The sequence below is a fragment of the Gossypium hirsutum genome, chromosome D07 (genome assembly GCF_007990345.1).
Source record: "Gossypium hirsutum isolate 1008001.06 chromosome D07, Gossypium_hirsutum_v2.1, whole genome shotgun sequence".
Taxonomy (NCBI): domain Eukaryota; kingdom Viridiplantae; phylum Streptophyta; class Magnoliopsida; order Malvales; family Malvaceae; genus Gossypium; species Gossypium hirsutum.
Window position 1 is genome coordinate 20,115,380 of NC_053443.1, and position 16,535 is coordinate 20,131,914.

A 16,535-nucleotide genomic window follows, 5' to 3' on the forward strand; every position below is an offset into this window, starting at 1 on the left:
ATGCAATCTAGGATGGGTTGATTGCACCTTTTTTATGTTCCAACCTCCGTTCAGTTGGCTAACATTTTTATAAAGGCACTTGGCAAGCCAAAATTTGAATACCTTCTGAGCAAGTTGGGCATTTATGATCTGTATGCTACAACTTGAGTGGTGTTAGGATATTATTATGAGATATTATCTTTTAGGAATATCTAAATATATTACATATCTTTTAGGCATATATTTAGGAATATATTATATATGTTTTTATATATTTAGGAACATATTATATATTTTTCCTATTCCTGCGTGACTACTGCAGTATAAATATTATGTATACTCTTGAGGTCTATGAATAAGATTGAAAAAGTTTACCCTATTCTTGTCATTTATTTATTATTTAGAATTTTTATGCTTCTTTTGATTATTTTAAATTTTTTATGTAGTTTTTAATATTTTATAATCTTGAAAATTTTGTTTTTTAATGATTTTATGTTGTTTTTTATTTTTTAAATTTATTATGTATTTTTTTAGAATAAATACCAAATGAGTTAATTCACCAAACGTCTCTAAATTATGACATTGATTCTAAATTGGTCCTTAAACTTGTAAGCGTTTTAATTATATCCACAAACTATCAAGATTACATCAATTAGGTCTCATGGTTACTAAAACCGTTAATTTGACTTAAGTAACATGTTAGATCTTATATGGATAATTTAAAATAAAAATTTTAAAGAAAAATAAAACATTAAAATAAAAAAAGTAAGTGAAAACAATTTAAAAGAAAATTGAAATGTTGTAGCATAACTTTTAAAAGTAAAAACTAGTTTTGTTAAAAACAATAAAAAACTATAAGCAAAGTTATGCAACAACGTTTTAGTTTTTTATTTTTCATTTTAACTTCTCTTTTTTTTCATTTTAACATTTTAGTTTTCTTTATATTTTCATTTTAAATTAAGAAATATAAAATCTAATGTGTCATGTAACAGTTAAATTAGTGGTTTTAGTAATAGAAAGACTTGATTGATATAATCTTAATAGTTTGGGAATATATTTAGAATATTTTAAAGTTTGAAGACTAATTTATAATTAGGTTCGTAGTGGAACATTTGGTGCAAATAACTCATATCAAATTGACAATATATGTAAACATTTAAGACTAAACTTTTTAGAATTTAAATTAAATTAAAAAAATGTCTAAACAATAAGAATTAAATTTACCATTATTAATTTTATAAAGATGTATTATCTTTTGGTTAACTATATAACTGAAGCATAATTGAGATACTTAACATTATTCACGAGGGAACATGTGATCTATTAATTATATTAATTTACAATTAAATTTACCATTATATTAATTCACAATGTTAATAAAAAAATTAAAAAATTTTATAATTGAGAAACCAAAATAAAAACGATATAGTTTAGTTTCCATATATGCAAACTATTATTTGATAAAAATAAGAAATTTGATTTAATTTTAAATTTAAAATACATGCTTTACTATATTAAGATACTTAACATTATTCACGAGGGAACATGTGATCTCCTTCAATAATTACTAAATATTGTCAAAGCACAAATAGTGATGGTTTGACAAAGATTCTATAACAAACCAACACACATTTACGCCACCGTTTAATGTTTGGCTGCCTCTTTATGTTTACAGCTAGCTCTCTCTCTCTCTCTCTCTCTTTAATGATTTGGCACGTGTGATTTGGAGTGAAGAAAAGAAATCCCAAAAAGAAAATGTATAATACCATATTTAGTCCCTTTCTTTTATTATAACTTTTGATATGGTATATCTACTTTGAAAATGTCTATTTGGGTACTTTAAAGTTTAAATATTACTTTGTTTATAAATGTGGTAGCCAATTGTAGGATGTCATATGCCAATTTCTTTAATAGAAATTTTTAATTTCAAATAGAAGGAACCTCAAATTAAATAACTTGAGAATTATTTTAACCAAAAAATAAAAAAATAAAACAAATAGAGGATGAGAAGAAAATAGATTCGCAAGGTTGAAGGGATCTGTAAAAGAAATAGTGCCAAATTGTGTTTAACTCCATGATTTTTTTTTTTAAGTTCATTACTTTTTTAACTTATACTATATATTTTCTCTTTCTTCGTTATGTATAAATCACTAACTTGATTAATTAATTAATTAATTATTTCAAAATAGATGTTCTTTTTCTCTTCAATATTTAATTTTTAATTTACAAAAGAAATTCCGTCCTACAAATTTTACTGATTCTTCATTAGAAAATTTAAACCCAGTCAAACACCAAAAAGTTCAACACCAATTACAACGATAATATCTCAGTCTTGGAATGGATTCATCTCCAATTAAGGGATATTATTTGGTATAATATTGGTAAAAAGAAAAAAAATTTAATTAAAGTAGATCATTTTTTATACAATACTTAAAATTAGGCATAGTCTCTTGATCCATAAATAAGAAAATAATGCAATCTAACGCACTCGAATCAATATCCTCCTGCGTTAGAAACAATGTTTAAGTATTTATATCTAAACAAAAAAAATTATATATTTTTAAATAATGCATTTAAAATTACTGTTGTAGTTAAATTAATTTAAACGTTGGCAATTAAGCCTTCAAAAACGCATGGATGGCATAGAATTATGGTAACAAAAACTCAAAAACTAGAGAAAGCGAAAAAAAAGGCATAATTCTTATTGTAATCCCTTCAAATTTTTTAGATTTAATTTTTATACTTTAATGGAATTATTTCTACAACATAATACTCTTACCATTGGATTAAGAGGTTGTTGGTAGCAAAATCAATCTTAAACAATTGTTAATTATTAAATGAATATGTTTAAATTCTAACTAAATTTTCTAGCTGCCTTAAGTGTGTACCAATAACCATAAAAGAACAATTAATAACGTCATCAAGTTGGATCTACCAGTAGAGAATAAGATTAAATTTCAAATTCAACATAGTAAAGGACTAAAACCATAATTAGACCCAAAAAATCCAGACTTTTAAGCGAAGGCAGTTAAATAAATGGAAGGATTTCACTTAAGATCACGGAGATTCTCCTTTACTTTGCTTTGTGATTCTCTTTCACTGTAAAACTAGAAATGCCGATTCTGTCTCTGTGTCTGACTCAGTCGACAAACCAAACCCCCTTGGAAAATGACTTATTACCCGTGATAAGTCTCTGACTCTTCCCCCTATAAAATATCTTTGTTTTTCAATGATTTTTTATCCAATTTTAAAGCATTAAAAAAGATAAAAACATTTCTTACCTTTCACGAGATGTCTTTCTAACCTTGTCTGAATGCTTGGGGTTCTCTGCTCTGTTTCGTTTTTTTTGTATAAATGAAGAGAATCGGGAGTCACATGTTGCGCTATGCTTTAAACTATTCCTACTACAATTCTTTTCTTCGATCCTTCTTAGCTTGAAGTTGGGGTCTTAGCTGCTTCTTTTTAGGTTTCTGGGTAATTTGTTAATAAAGTTGCAACCTATATAATATTATTATTATTCTAATGGGGTCTTAATGATTTTTACTGTGTTGGGAATATTCAATTCAATACATTTTTTTGGTTGTCCTTTCTGGGTTTTGGATAATGTTCATTGGTATTCTTGGAGAACGTCTTTGATCCTTGTCTCAGTTTCGCTACCATCTTTAATTTAATTCTACAGAAATATTTGGTTTTTTTTTTTTTGAAGTTTTCATTGAAAGAAAAATGAAGGGTTCTACTCTGTTTCAAGTATTAGCTATTTTATCCGTAATTGGGAGTGTTTTGAGCAAGGAGTGTACCAACACTCCAACTCAACTTTCATCGCATACTTTTCGTTACCAACTGTTGAAATCACAAAACGAGACATGGAAGCAAGAGATGTTTGCTCATTACCACTTGATCCCAACTGATGACTCCGCTTGGTCTGATTTATTACCAAGGAAAATCTTAAGACAAGAGGCTGATGAACTGAGTTGGTCAATGATGTATAAGAAAATGAAGAATCCTGGTAGTTTCAAGGTGGGTGGAGATTTCTTGAAGGAGATATCACTGCATGACGTTAGATTGGATTCAGATTCGATTCAAGGAAGAGCACAAGAGACCAACTTGAAGTATTTATTGATGCTGGATGTGGATAATTTGGTTTGGAGTTTTAGGAAAACTGCAAATTTGCCAACGCCTGGGAAGCCATACGGAGGGTGGGAAGCCCCAGATGTTGAGCTCCGTGGTCATTTTGTAGGTAATCATGGCTTTGCTTCCATTTCCATGCTGTCAAAAAAGCTATTAATTTACTGCCTTTTTGCATGCCGCTGTAATTTATTATTAAATTATGTTATTCTGATGCGGAAACATTTAATTCAACTACTTTTTGCTCATTTAGAAGGGGATTCTCTATAACCTTTAAAAAGTAAATGAATGAATGGGAAATGGAACAGTAATCATGCCATTCTTCTTTTTTGTTTTTGAAGTCTACTCTTCTGCTAGTTTCCATGCAGCAACTTTTGCAGTTAGGTTTTGATAGTAAACTTGGGAGATTGGCGGTTTGAATTAGGGACATCCTTTTTGGAGTAAAGTTTTGGCTTGTTAGGGTTCTCTTTTGTTTTATTTCTCTTCTCTCTTGTCTAAAGGAGCTCCTTAATCTTGACTGGTATAGTCGAATGATACGGCTATAAGTCCAACACGGGTATGGTCAGACATTTTTAAGTTTTTTCATGTATGAATTCTCGGAGATCACATCACCATTCCCATGTGTTGGACACGAGTACTTAAACAAAAATGAAGTCGGAGCAACATAGCATCTAATCCATATACATCACTTGCTCCTTTTCTAGCCTTTGAGCATACTTAGTAAAAGCATTAATTCTACTCTATTCATACCTTTAGGTATCCATTGCAGCCAAAGAAATTCATGATACTACAATCCAATATGTTAGTTTCAAATTTCACTTGGCAGTCTGATAATCTCTCCATTGATCCATTTATTTATATAGTTCACTAGTCTACCACCCCTGCTAAATCGCAAGTACAAACTTTGTTGGGACCTTAAAAGTTAATTCAGGTTATATAACCATTTATAAGCCGTTCAAGATCAAACATTAATTGACATGATCTATGAAGCGTTGCTTTATTGGTCAAGTAAAGACTTCTTTTCTTTTTAATATATCTGCTATGGCATTTTGAGAGGACTTTGTAATATTTTAATTCTCAGTTCTATCTGAAGTTAGATTTCTTCCATTTTGTAGCTATTGTGGATAGATTCTATTCAAGTTCCCTGCCATGTTAGTTGCAAAAATGTTTAGATTCTCCTGCTACCTTGCTTTTGTTTTATACATGGGTGTCGATGAAACTTTAATGTGCTTGATGCAAGTTACACCTCTCAACTTTTATCTTTGCTTTCTGATCATTGATTGTAAATTTATAATGTAAAATTACCTTTCGTATCTTGAAGGGCATTACTTGAGTGCAACAGCTCAGATGTGGGCTAGCACTCACAATGACACTCTCAAAGAGAAGATGTCAGCCGTTGTGTCTGCGCTATCTGCCTGTCAGAAGAAAATGGGCACAGGATATCTTTCTGCATTTCCATCAGAACTTTTTGATCGCTTCGAAGCAATAAAACCTGTCTGGGCTCCATACTACACAATTCACAAGGTAGATTCGAGTTCTGCAGTTTGATGTTAAGGAGATGTATGATAACTTCTAACTTGGTCATTTTCACAGATCTTGGCAGGTCTCTTAGATCAATATACATTTGCTAATGATGCCCAAGCTTTAGATATGACAACATGGATGGTCGAATACTTCTATAATCGTGTTCAGAATGTGATAAGAACGCACACTGTGGAGAGACATTGGTTGTCACTTAATGAAGAAACTGGTGGTATGAATGATGTCCTCTACAGGTTGTTTGCCATAACGGTGGGTAAACCATTTTGTTTAAGTTCTTCAGCTTTTATCTGAATTCTTTACTTCAACAATGTGGTTTAAATTGTCAGTCTTGGCTTGCTTGTTTTGAGTGTTCACTGGCATATGTAAGAAATTTGAAATTTCCATTTAGCACAGTATTCAGAACATATGTGTTTAATCGTGCATGGCATTTCACGTATTTCAGTGATGTTTGACAAATTACTCACTATCTCAGATAGTTAAAAAATATTGGAAAGCTTACTGGGCTTTCAATGCTTGATGAGAAGCAAGCCTTTGAATGTTCTTAGTATGACATAAGCATTCATTTTGTCAGCTATATGTGTGTCCAACAAACTAATCTAAGCTTATGACTAGATAATCAATTATGAATAAAATATGACTTTGAAAGAAGCAGCACCATGATGGCCTGATATTTGCCTAATATGATGAGGGTGTGCTTTGTGCAAACTGTGATTCTAAAGGCCTTAAGATTTATTCACAAGGAGAAAAAAAAGGTCGAGGTCTTGAATTTTCTAAGCTGTAAAACTTGTTATCTAGCATTTTGACTTGATAAAGCTGGCATAATTCTTATCACTGTCTCTCTTGAGTGTAGTTGCAGAGTTCTTAGATTAACTTTATGAATTTTATTTGATTGAGTTTTTCATTTTACTTTGTGCAGGGGAATCCAAAGCATTTGTTGTTGGCTCACCTTTTCGACAAACCCTGTTTTCTAGGATTGCTTGCAGTTCAGGTAACTTTCGAGATTTCTTTTGTTTAAAAAAACCGTTGATTCATATATCAGTCTACTGTTTCGTATGTATCCTACTGATAAAAATTAGCCCCAAAAAAATCGAAAGTGTTATGCTATTTGTATCTAAACCATTGACAAATCAAATCTTATGGAGCTTCAGTTTCTGAAGTGTTGGGGCCAGAAAATGAGAATGTTCAGAAATTTGAGATGAAAAGTTTCACAAGAAAATTTGCTCTGAAGTTGAGTACTGAAGTTCCTTCTAGGTGGAACATATTTAGTTTAAAATGTTGCAGAAGCAATATGTTCAAGATGACCCAAGACTTTGAATAATGAATTTATGCGAGATTTAGTTTCGTTTAGGGGTTTCTGGTTGATCAAAGTACACTCTTATAGTATGCAGGAGGCAGAAATACGACAATGAAGCAAATAGTTATTTTAATACCATGTACTATTATTAACTCCTCGTTTTATAGGCTGATGATATATCGGGGTTCCATGCCAATACACACATTCCTATTGTTATTGGATCTCAAATGCGGTATGAAGTGACCGGTGATCCACTTTACAAGGTAAATAGCTTGATATGCTTTTATTCCTAAACTGGGATTGATTGAAAACAAACGTGATTTCAATACTGTGTTAAGACATCCAATGTAGTATAAATTCCTTAAACATGGTAATGGGGATATAACACCATTTTTGCCCATTGCGCTACTGATATCTGGATGCTGCTGCTGCATATGTAATTTTCTTGTTGTGCTATGAGAGGCTTGCATAATTATTCTTGGCATTTCTTTTTCTTTGGTTTAGGGGTTCTCAATTTAATGCCGTAACTACCTTGTCTTTTCTCTAATGATTTAAATTGTACTGAAGGTGGTTTTGAATACTTCTTTAAACATTCTAATTGCTTCTTTTTTTTTTCTTATTTTGTGATGCCAGACAATATCAACATTCTTTATGGACATTGTTAATTCTTCTCATAGCTATGCAACAGGAGGAACATCAGTCAGCGAGTTCTGGTACTAACTTGTCATTTTCAAGATCGCATTTTCTGTTTTTCTATCAAATAATCTTGTCCTTTTACTTGGTGCCAATTTGCTCTCCTAATTTTTAGTTTAGAACAATAGTTGAAGCTTTATCTAATTACTTTTGTTCCTTCCATTGCTGGCCTATTCTGTTGTGATTCTGTATTTCCCTATGAGAAGGTCAGATCCAAAACGACTGGCAAGCACATTACAGACTGAGAATGAAGAATCATGCACAACTTATAACATGCTCAAGGTTTGTCCATTGCTCTTTCAATCTATGAATTTCATGCTGGATCTTAGTTATTTTAGATCCTGAAAGATTTTGATCAATCGCAATATCAAAACAATTTTATGCGGGGATATAGAAATGAAAACTTTTTTTTGGCGGTTTCAGGTCTCTCGCCACCTATTTAGATGGACAAAAGAAGTGGCATATGCAGATTACTATGAACGGGCCCTCACAAATGGTGTACTAGGCATCCAAAGGGGCACAGAACCTGGAGTGATGATTTACATGCTACCACAAGGTCGTGGAGTCTCAAAGGCTGTAAGCTACCACAAGTGGGGAACACCATTTAATTCATTTTGGTGCTGCTATGGTACAGGTTAGGGTTCATTGCCCATATTTAACTATACCTTCCATGATAAATGAACTGCAGTGAACTTTTCTCCGACCATTATGGCCATAGATGCATATTCTGCAGTTCTTCCCATCATGTAATAGTTTTCCTTCTTGGTCCCTCGGCAGGAATTGAATCGTTTTCCAAGTTAGGAGATTCTATATATTTCGAAGAGGAAGGGAGCATCCCTAGTCTTTACATTATCCAATATGTATCAAGTACTCTAGATTGGAAATCCGGAAAAATTGTGCTCAACCAGAAAGTTATTCCTGTTGTTTCTTCAGATCCATACCTTCGTGTGACGTTGACTTCCTCTTCAAAAGAGGTACTTGAAACAACAAATTCATTTCATGGTCCAAGCATGTCTTCATTGCATGTATGTTCCCTTTTAAATTATTTTATATGGATACAAGAAACTTACGAAATGCAATGATCAAACATGGCTCCTGTCTTCTGGTTGGCCTTAATGTTTATATTATTAGCTTCTGTACATATTTTATTAAGGCTTCACATCATAGAGAAAAAGCTAGACTTTTCAGTTTCATCAAGTGTGTGACTAATTGCGACACTTAACTCCTTATGTGGAATGGAAACACGGAAAGATCATTCAGAACCTGATTTGTGCAGGGATCGGAGCAATTATCTACTTTGAATTTGAGGATACCAATCTGGACCTCGTCAAAAAGTGCCAAGGCAACACTAAATGCTCAGAATCTCAACCTACCAGCTCCTGGTGCGGAATATAATCATAATTTGCTGCTCTCCTTTTTTCTAAGAAGATCTTCAGTTTGTCTAGTATGTTAATTCTTTCTTATGTGCATTGCATTTCAATTCAGGTAACTTCTTACAGGTGAAATGGAGTGGTGGGGATAAACTGACACTTAATTTGCCAATTAGTATAAGAACTGAGCAAATTAAAGGTATATTCATTAGATGATGAATTCCTAGTTCCCTGTATATGCAAAATGATGTGTTTCGCTTATGTTTGTATAATCTGCAAAATAACCATCAATAACATGAAGGTTGAACTCTTTTCTTTAAATAAAATTTCAGATGACCGACCTGAGTATGCATCTGTGCGGGCAATACTTTATGGCCCATACCTGCTCAGCGGTTATAGCAGCGGTGACTGGGACATAAAAACCGGCTCAACAGGTTCAGATGCGGACTGGATTTCTCCAGTTCCTGCTGCTTATAACAATCATCTTGTTACTTTTTCCCAAGAGTCTGGTGAATCAACTTTTGTCTTAACAAACATGAACCAAACTATCCGAATGGAGAAATTCCCTAAAGCTGGAACTGATGCTGCTATTCGTGCCACATTCAGGCTCATCTTTGATGACACCTTGGAAAAAATTTCAAGCATTGAAGAAGCCATTGGTAAAACGGTCATGCTTGAGTCGTTTGACTATCCAGGAATGGTTTTAGTGCAGCAAGGAACGGAAAATAATCTTGTGGTAACTGATCCTCCCAAGGATACTGCAACTTCTAGTTTTGGCATAGTTCATGGATTGGATGGAAAGGACAATAGTGTGTCATTGGAGTCGGTAACCCAAAAGGGATGCTACATTTATAGCGGTGTAAACTATAGTTCTAGTGTTGGCATGAAGCTCAGCTGCAATTCATCCTCATCATCATCTGAGGCCGGATTCAGTCAGGCAACCAGCTTTAGAATGAACAACGGATTAAGTGCATACCATCCAATCAGCTTTGTTGCAAAAGGGGGAAGTAGGAATTACCTTATGGTACCATTGCAGAGCGTCAGAGATGAATCTTACAGCGTATATTTCAATATGCAACCATAGGTGTAATCAGGTTCAGGTGCAGATGCGGTAATGTTGATTTTGATTAGAGGCTTTGAACCTGGTACTGGTCTTACCAGTCAGTGTATGCTGTTGGTTGGGATTGTATTTGTATTGAGTTACGAGGTGATTGTCTTACAAATAAATTCAAACATAAAAAATATTATTTGTTTGCATGGAATGAAGATATTCTAACAACATGTTTGGTTTGATGTATTGGCTAAGCCAATACACCCCTAATCGGTGGACCCCACCTAATCCCTCTCTATCCCGTGTTTGGTTTAAAGTATTGGTAATACGGGTGTAATCGGTTACTTTCCTAATCGGTGAAAATCACCGATTTCTATTCCCCCCATTTTGCCCAGATTAGGAACGACTTCAGCAAACCCTCCCTGTTTTACCCTCCCCGATCCCCTGTGTTCCTCTTCCGTTCCTTCAAGCTTGCTCCCCCCATTTCATTTCTTTTCTTTTTTGGCCGATTTGCTTTCTGTCGATTTGCTCTCTGTTTTACCCTCCCGATTGCCTTTCCTATTGTCTTCCTTCCTTCTACCTTTTGCCCATTTGCTCAAGTTTCGACTGATTTCCTTCTACCTTCTCCCTTCTTTTCTTTTTCTTTACAACTTATCTGTCACTCTTTCGATTGGCCTTCTCAACCAGTCGACACTCTTGAAAATTAAATAAATATCTGTCAATATCGTTGTTGTCACTTTGAAAACTTGTTAAGTCTGAAGTTGGAGTTTCATTTTCTTAGCACGCTTTCTTTGATATTGCTGAATATAAATGTTTTGTGCTCTGACCAGTTACCCTGATGATCTCTTTGATCGATATTGGGAGCCATATGCAGAAAATGTTTCTGTTATAGCAAGCAATAACACTCCATCTGTTTCTGGGTTCTGGAATATACCCCCTTCAAAAATATTTGAAAGCGCACTTTCAACAGATCAGTTGGAACCCCTGGAGTTGAGATGGCCGCCTTTGTCACTTCCGAACTCAACTTACTACATTGCTTTGTATTTTGCGGATAATCGTGATTCAATGCTTTCAAGCTCAAGAGTGCTTCGCATACACATAAATGAAGTAAGGTATATTAGCAATTTGGAAGTGACTTCAGCAGGAGCTGCGGTCTTTGCAACCAGATGGCCACTTGAAGGTCAAACAAAGATTACTTTGAGTTCCGCTGCCAATTCGAATACTAGTCCTTTAATCAATGCCGGGGAGATTTGAGTAAATTCTTCGCCTAGGAGGAAGAACTCATACAAGGGATGGTATGGTTGCTACTGATTTCAACTTCTGTTGTGTGAAATCAAATTGAAAATTTTTTCCTTGGTAAATGCTCGAACTGATTTAGTGGTGATTGTCTGTTACTGGTTATACTGCACTCTTTATGTCAAGAATGAACTTTTGGGTTAACAAGTGGCTACTACTGTTTGGATTCTTCACTTCTCATACTGTTTGTTTGAAAAGGATCCCAATTTCTTGTTGCAGTTATAACTTTAAACGCAATGAAAAGCAGTTTGCGGAACCCTCCACTTGATTGGAATGGTGATCCTTGCCTGCCCCTTTATTACACATGGACTGGAATTACATGTTCTGAGGGTGAACGAATTCGTGTGGTTACTTTGTGAGTAGTTAAGATGCTTTTTATTTTTGTTGTCTATGCGTCGTCTACTCTTGCTCAGACAACTTGTTTTTTGTTTGTTTTCAGGAACTTGACTAGTATGGGTCTTTCAGGATCATTGTCTTCAAGCATTGCTAATTTAACTGCACTGACTGGCATGTATGATATTAAAACTATATTTCAAGTGATGAATTTCAGAGGTAATAACATTCTAATTGAATTTCCCTTTCCCTCAACAGTTGGCTCGGTAATAACAGTTTATCAGGAACAATACCTAATCTCAGTTCTTTAAGGCTACTAGAAGTGTTGTAAGTTATTTTTATCATGTTTTTTCTCTTTTACTTAATTGGCTACCTAAGTAGTTGGTACAAGGGTTCATTTAGAATTGTCTGACTACATTAATATGCTACCTTTTTTTGTTAAAGGCATTTGGAAGATAATCAGTTCAATGGAGATATTCCCTCATCACTTGGAGAAGTGAGAAGCTTGCGTGAACTGTAAATCATTCTTACACAATACAGTTTGTTTTAATGAATTTGTTTCTGATAAAGTTTTAAATAATAACAACCACTTTAGTGTGACTAATGCATTATAATCTTTAATCAGGTTAGATACTAAACTGATTCAACTCTGTTTATATTTAGGGTAAATCAGTATTAAAACAATTAAATTCCTCTTGAGGATATTGGCTAATTTGTTAGATTCAAGTTGCATGAAAAATTTGGATCAAAGATATTTTGTTATTTTATGTTTGACACTTGATCTGTCAATCAGATTCGTACTATATTGCCCCAAGTAATTCTTTTAGATTGCATCATAAAATGGTGGGAGATGAATGTGCTAGACTTAAAACATTGTGTCTTGTCATCCTTTCTTGATTCTGACCCTTGAGCTTATTATTGTTGGACCCATGTACCTGGTCTTTTGCACCATGGTTTCTTTCCTATATTAATGGAGAATAACATGACCTGAAAAATATCCTTGTTAATGGAGGCATAAATTGCATAATGTTACCCTTGGATTGACCCTTATTTTGAAATGACAAAACATTCAGCTAAATAGCTTGATTGAGTATATTGAAAAGTTTGTAAGTGTTATTTTAAGGTATATGATTTGTGCTATTTGCTTTGAAGAACACCTGAAAATATTTTAATATATTGAACTTGATTCATTTCTCAAAACACAAAGTTCTCAAAGAACTAATCTTTTTTCAAATGTTTTCTAAGTTAAAAGTCAATATTTTTCAAAGATAAAATTGTTTAGAATTTTATATTTGAGGAAAAGGATTGAATCCGTGGTGGAAATGATAATCCTTTTTCACGCAGAATGGTCCCTTTGGTTGTCAAGCCCAACGAGATTGAATCGATGGATTCTCAGATATTTTGAATTTTAAAATTGGCTTGACAAGCATAAGGGATCAATTTAACAGAATATTTCTTTTTGCTTGAGAAGCAAAAAGATTGATATTCTGTTAAGAAGGATCGATCTTTATACAAATAGAATCACCTTTTGGCTGGAAAGCAAAAAAACTTGATACCTTAAAGGAAGGGATTGTTCCTTCATCACTTGACAGCAATCCAAGGGTTGAATTTGGAGCAAAACCAACAGTTGAGTCTTCAACATAAACAGGGCCTTCCCAACCCTGTTCACTTGAAGAGATTTCAATTGCAGGAGTCATAGATTCAATTCTTCAACCAGTCTTAAAGCTTTAAATTCTTCATCTCTTTTACTTTACCGTAATGTATTATATTATCTCTTTGTACCAAATATTTACACAAACCAACCTCTGTGAGGTAAAAAATCTATGCATATCATCTTGAGTTTGTAAATATAAGGGGACTGAACCTCTAGAGCGCACTTTTAAGATTTGGGTAAAACCAAGTATTTGAGTTGAATTTCTGAAGGTTATATCTTAACCTTGAAAAGGAAGTAATATTGAAAAACTAGTGGACTGAACTTCTTGGTGACAGAGCCAAGGTGGAGATCATAGGTGTCTTTGGAAAAGGACTAAATGTTGGTAAATCTTGAGTTTGATCTTTAATTTCATTTAGAATTGCCTATCCCTTTAGTTTTATGGAGAAACTCATTTGGTTTAAAATAGCTCGAAACTTCTAATTAACCAATTCACCCTTCTTAGTTTACCTAACTCCTTTTAGCTAAAACATGAGTTCTGTAGGACTGGCAATTAGTGTGTCCTATATATTGGCAGGAAGAGCTATCGTTTCATATGGTTTGTGGTCCTTCACTTCCTTGCTTAACATAGGTAGTTAAGGGTTTTGTTCTTAGTTGTGGCAAACCGTAAAACTTATTTGATGTTTGCTGATTTGAGTTCAATTTGCAACATAACCATGCAAAATAAAAAGCTGAAACATGTCTCTGTTCTCCAGTAGCTTTCTAATTACATCCACCTATCATTGTAATAACATATGAAAGCTTTACTATAGGTATACAATTTTGTAGATATCATGACAAATGCCATCTATGTCTACACACACATATTGTTTCCTACAAGCATTCCTTTCCATCTAGGTTGTTTTACTTAATCTTTTTTTTTTTTTTGTCTTCTAGATTCTTACAAAACAATAATCTGACTGGGCGAATACCGGATAGTCTTGTAGGAAAACCAGGACTGGACTTGAGGTAAGTATAAATTTACACTAGTCATGTCATTCTTAGCTTATAAACTTCAAGCTTTAACTCTTCTGAACTATAAAACTGCAAGATTAATCTACATTTTAATTTGTTTCAGGACTTCTGGAAATCAGTTTTTATCCCCATCACCTTCTTGAAACAGAAGCTGGATGCAGTTCGCCTGTCTGAGGATACTGTGGAAGCTGATGATCAGTTTGGTGAACTAGGTGCCCATATGCAAGGAGGATGATCTGCTTGTAATTAAGAACTAGCTATTGACATTTGTAGCTTTCAGAAAAGGCGTGTTTACATCTAACTAACTACCTTTTGTTTAAAACTCTTGAGATATTTTGGGTAGAACAGACTACTTGTTTTCCTCGATGAAAATTGTCAGCTATATGCCATCTGTTTTAAACTTAAAAGCCAGCAAAACATGGACTGGCAAATCTTACTTGTTTTGAACCGATACAGTTGAAACTAAATTTTACTTAATTTATGTAAATCTTGGCGGTCCAAGAATTCTCTTATCAACTTAAACATGAAACAAGCCAAAATAATACAATGACACGTTTAATAATCGTCTTCCTTGGCACGTATGTTTGGAACTCGGATTGAGTGTTTATGCAGATTATAATTCTCAAGTTATATTTTGATTTTAGTAAATTCATATAAGAACATTTTATTATTAAGAATTTTATGAAATTATATATTATTATTAAATTATATTTAATATTAATTATTTTAAATTGTATAAATTCATATAAGAAAATTTATTATCAAGAATTTTATGAAATTATATATTATTATTAAATTATATGTAATAATAATTATTTTAAATTATACAAATTCATATAAGATAATTTATTAGTTATAATTATTTTAAATTTTATTAAATCATATATTTTAATTAAAATATATTTAATATTAATTATTTCAAATTATCTTTTATAGTATCATATATTATGATTTGAGTAAATTCATATAAGAATATTAATTATTAAGAATTTTATTAAATTATATATTTTAATTATAATATATTTAATAATAATTATGTTAATTTATATTTTATAGTATCATATATTATGATTTGAGTAAATTCATATAAGAATATTGATTATTAAGAATTTTATTAAATTATATATTTTAATTATAATATATTTAATAATAATTATGTTTAAATATGATTAAATTATTTATTATTGATAATAATATTATTAAAATTTAAATAACAATAACAATAATCATTTACCAAAACAAATTTATGCTAAGGGTATTCTAGTCATTTTAGTTTTTTCCATTATGCTATTACACCTCTATTCCATTCAACCAAACACAAGATTACTATTACGCCTCTATTCCATTACATTCAACCAAACAGTGGATTAGTTATTACACCTCTAATCTAATACACCTCTAATCCCAATACACATCTAATCCAATACACATCTAATCTAATACAGCGAACCAAACGCACCCTAAATCTTTGAAACAAAATAGAAACACTGATACAGGTACTCGAAAAGAGTCCACAAGTAACAAGCCTCCTCTTTTTGTCTTTATCATTAAATAAATATTCCAGTTCGAGATTAAAAATTAATCATATCTAAATTAATTCTTCTTCTATTTATTAGGTTTATACTTGTTAAAAATAATTAGAATATTTACAACCTCAGATTAAAAAATAATTAAAGATAATTCAAATAGCCATTTTTATTTCAAGTAATGTTTTAAAATTTCTATTATTATAAAGATATAATATAATTTTATTTATGGGATATTTTTACACGTGTCATCAAAGCTAAATTAGAGAATACATATGGTTTTTCATTGAAATTCTTTGAATCATTCTTTAGGGATAGTGGTATAGATGACTTCTATACTTTGAAATTTATTCTAATGTGATATCATATTACGTACCCATACTTTATTTCCATTAATCATTTTGGTACATGATCCTAACGTCATTACACTTTTTAATGCGTGGCATGTTGACCAATCAAGAAATACCGTGTATCTATTTATCAACCTTTGACCAGCTAATTCAAGCCCTTATAAGTAATTATTCCTTTTTTTTTCTGCAATGGAAAATCAAACCTCTATTTAGGGGTGAGCAAAACTCGATTCCACTCGAAAAAATCGAAAAAAATTCAAATTTCGAGTTAAACGAATCGAGTTATTCGAATCAACTCGAATTTTTGTTCG

The 16,535-nt window shown here is 32.4% G+C and overlaps 2 protein-coding genes across 2 annotated transcripts; both read left to right on the forward strand.

The window, feature by feature from the left end:
- The first annotated feature begins 3,042 nt into the window (after positions 1 to 3,042).
- On the forward strand, positions 3,043 to 10,282 carry LOC107954270 (uncharacterized). The gene is made up of 12 exons (XM_016889779.2): positions 3,043 to 4,216; positions 5,426 to 5,628; positions 5,698 to 5,895; positions 6,563 to 6,634; positions 7,108 to 7,203; positions 7,574 to 7,653; positions 7,840 to 7,915; positions 8,057 to 8,267; positions 8,411 to 8,607; positions 8,910 to 9,015; positions 9,119 to 9,202; positions 9,336 to 10,282. The coding sequence occupies exons 1-12, from the start codon at positions 3,703 to 3,705 to the stop codon at positions 10,085 to 10,087; spliced, it is 2,589 nt and encodes an 862-aa protein (XP_016745268.1). The 5' UTR covers positions 3,043 to 3,702; the 3' UTR covers positions 10,088 to 10,282.
- Positions 10,283 to 10,822: 540 nt separating this feature from the next.
- On the forward strand, positions 10,823 to 14,714 carry LOC107950568 (putative leucine-rich repeat receptor-like serine/threonine-protein kinase At2g14440). Its single transcript, XM_041096632.1, is given in 8 exon segments — positions 10,823 to 11,305; positions 11,307 to 11,349; positions 11,570 to 11,705; positions 11,790 to 11,861; positions 11,942 to 12,010; positions 12,128 to 12,199; positions 14,271 to 14,342; positions 14,452 to 14,714. Coding segments are annotated over 8 exon segments (945 nt in total). The 5' UTR covers positions 10,823 to 10,864; the 3' UTR covers positions 14,492 to 14,714.
- Positions 14,715 to 16,535: the final 1,821 nt, after the last annotated feature.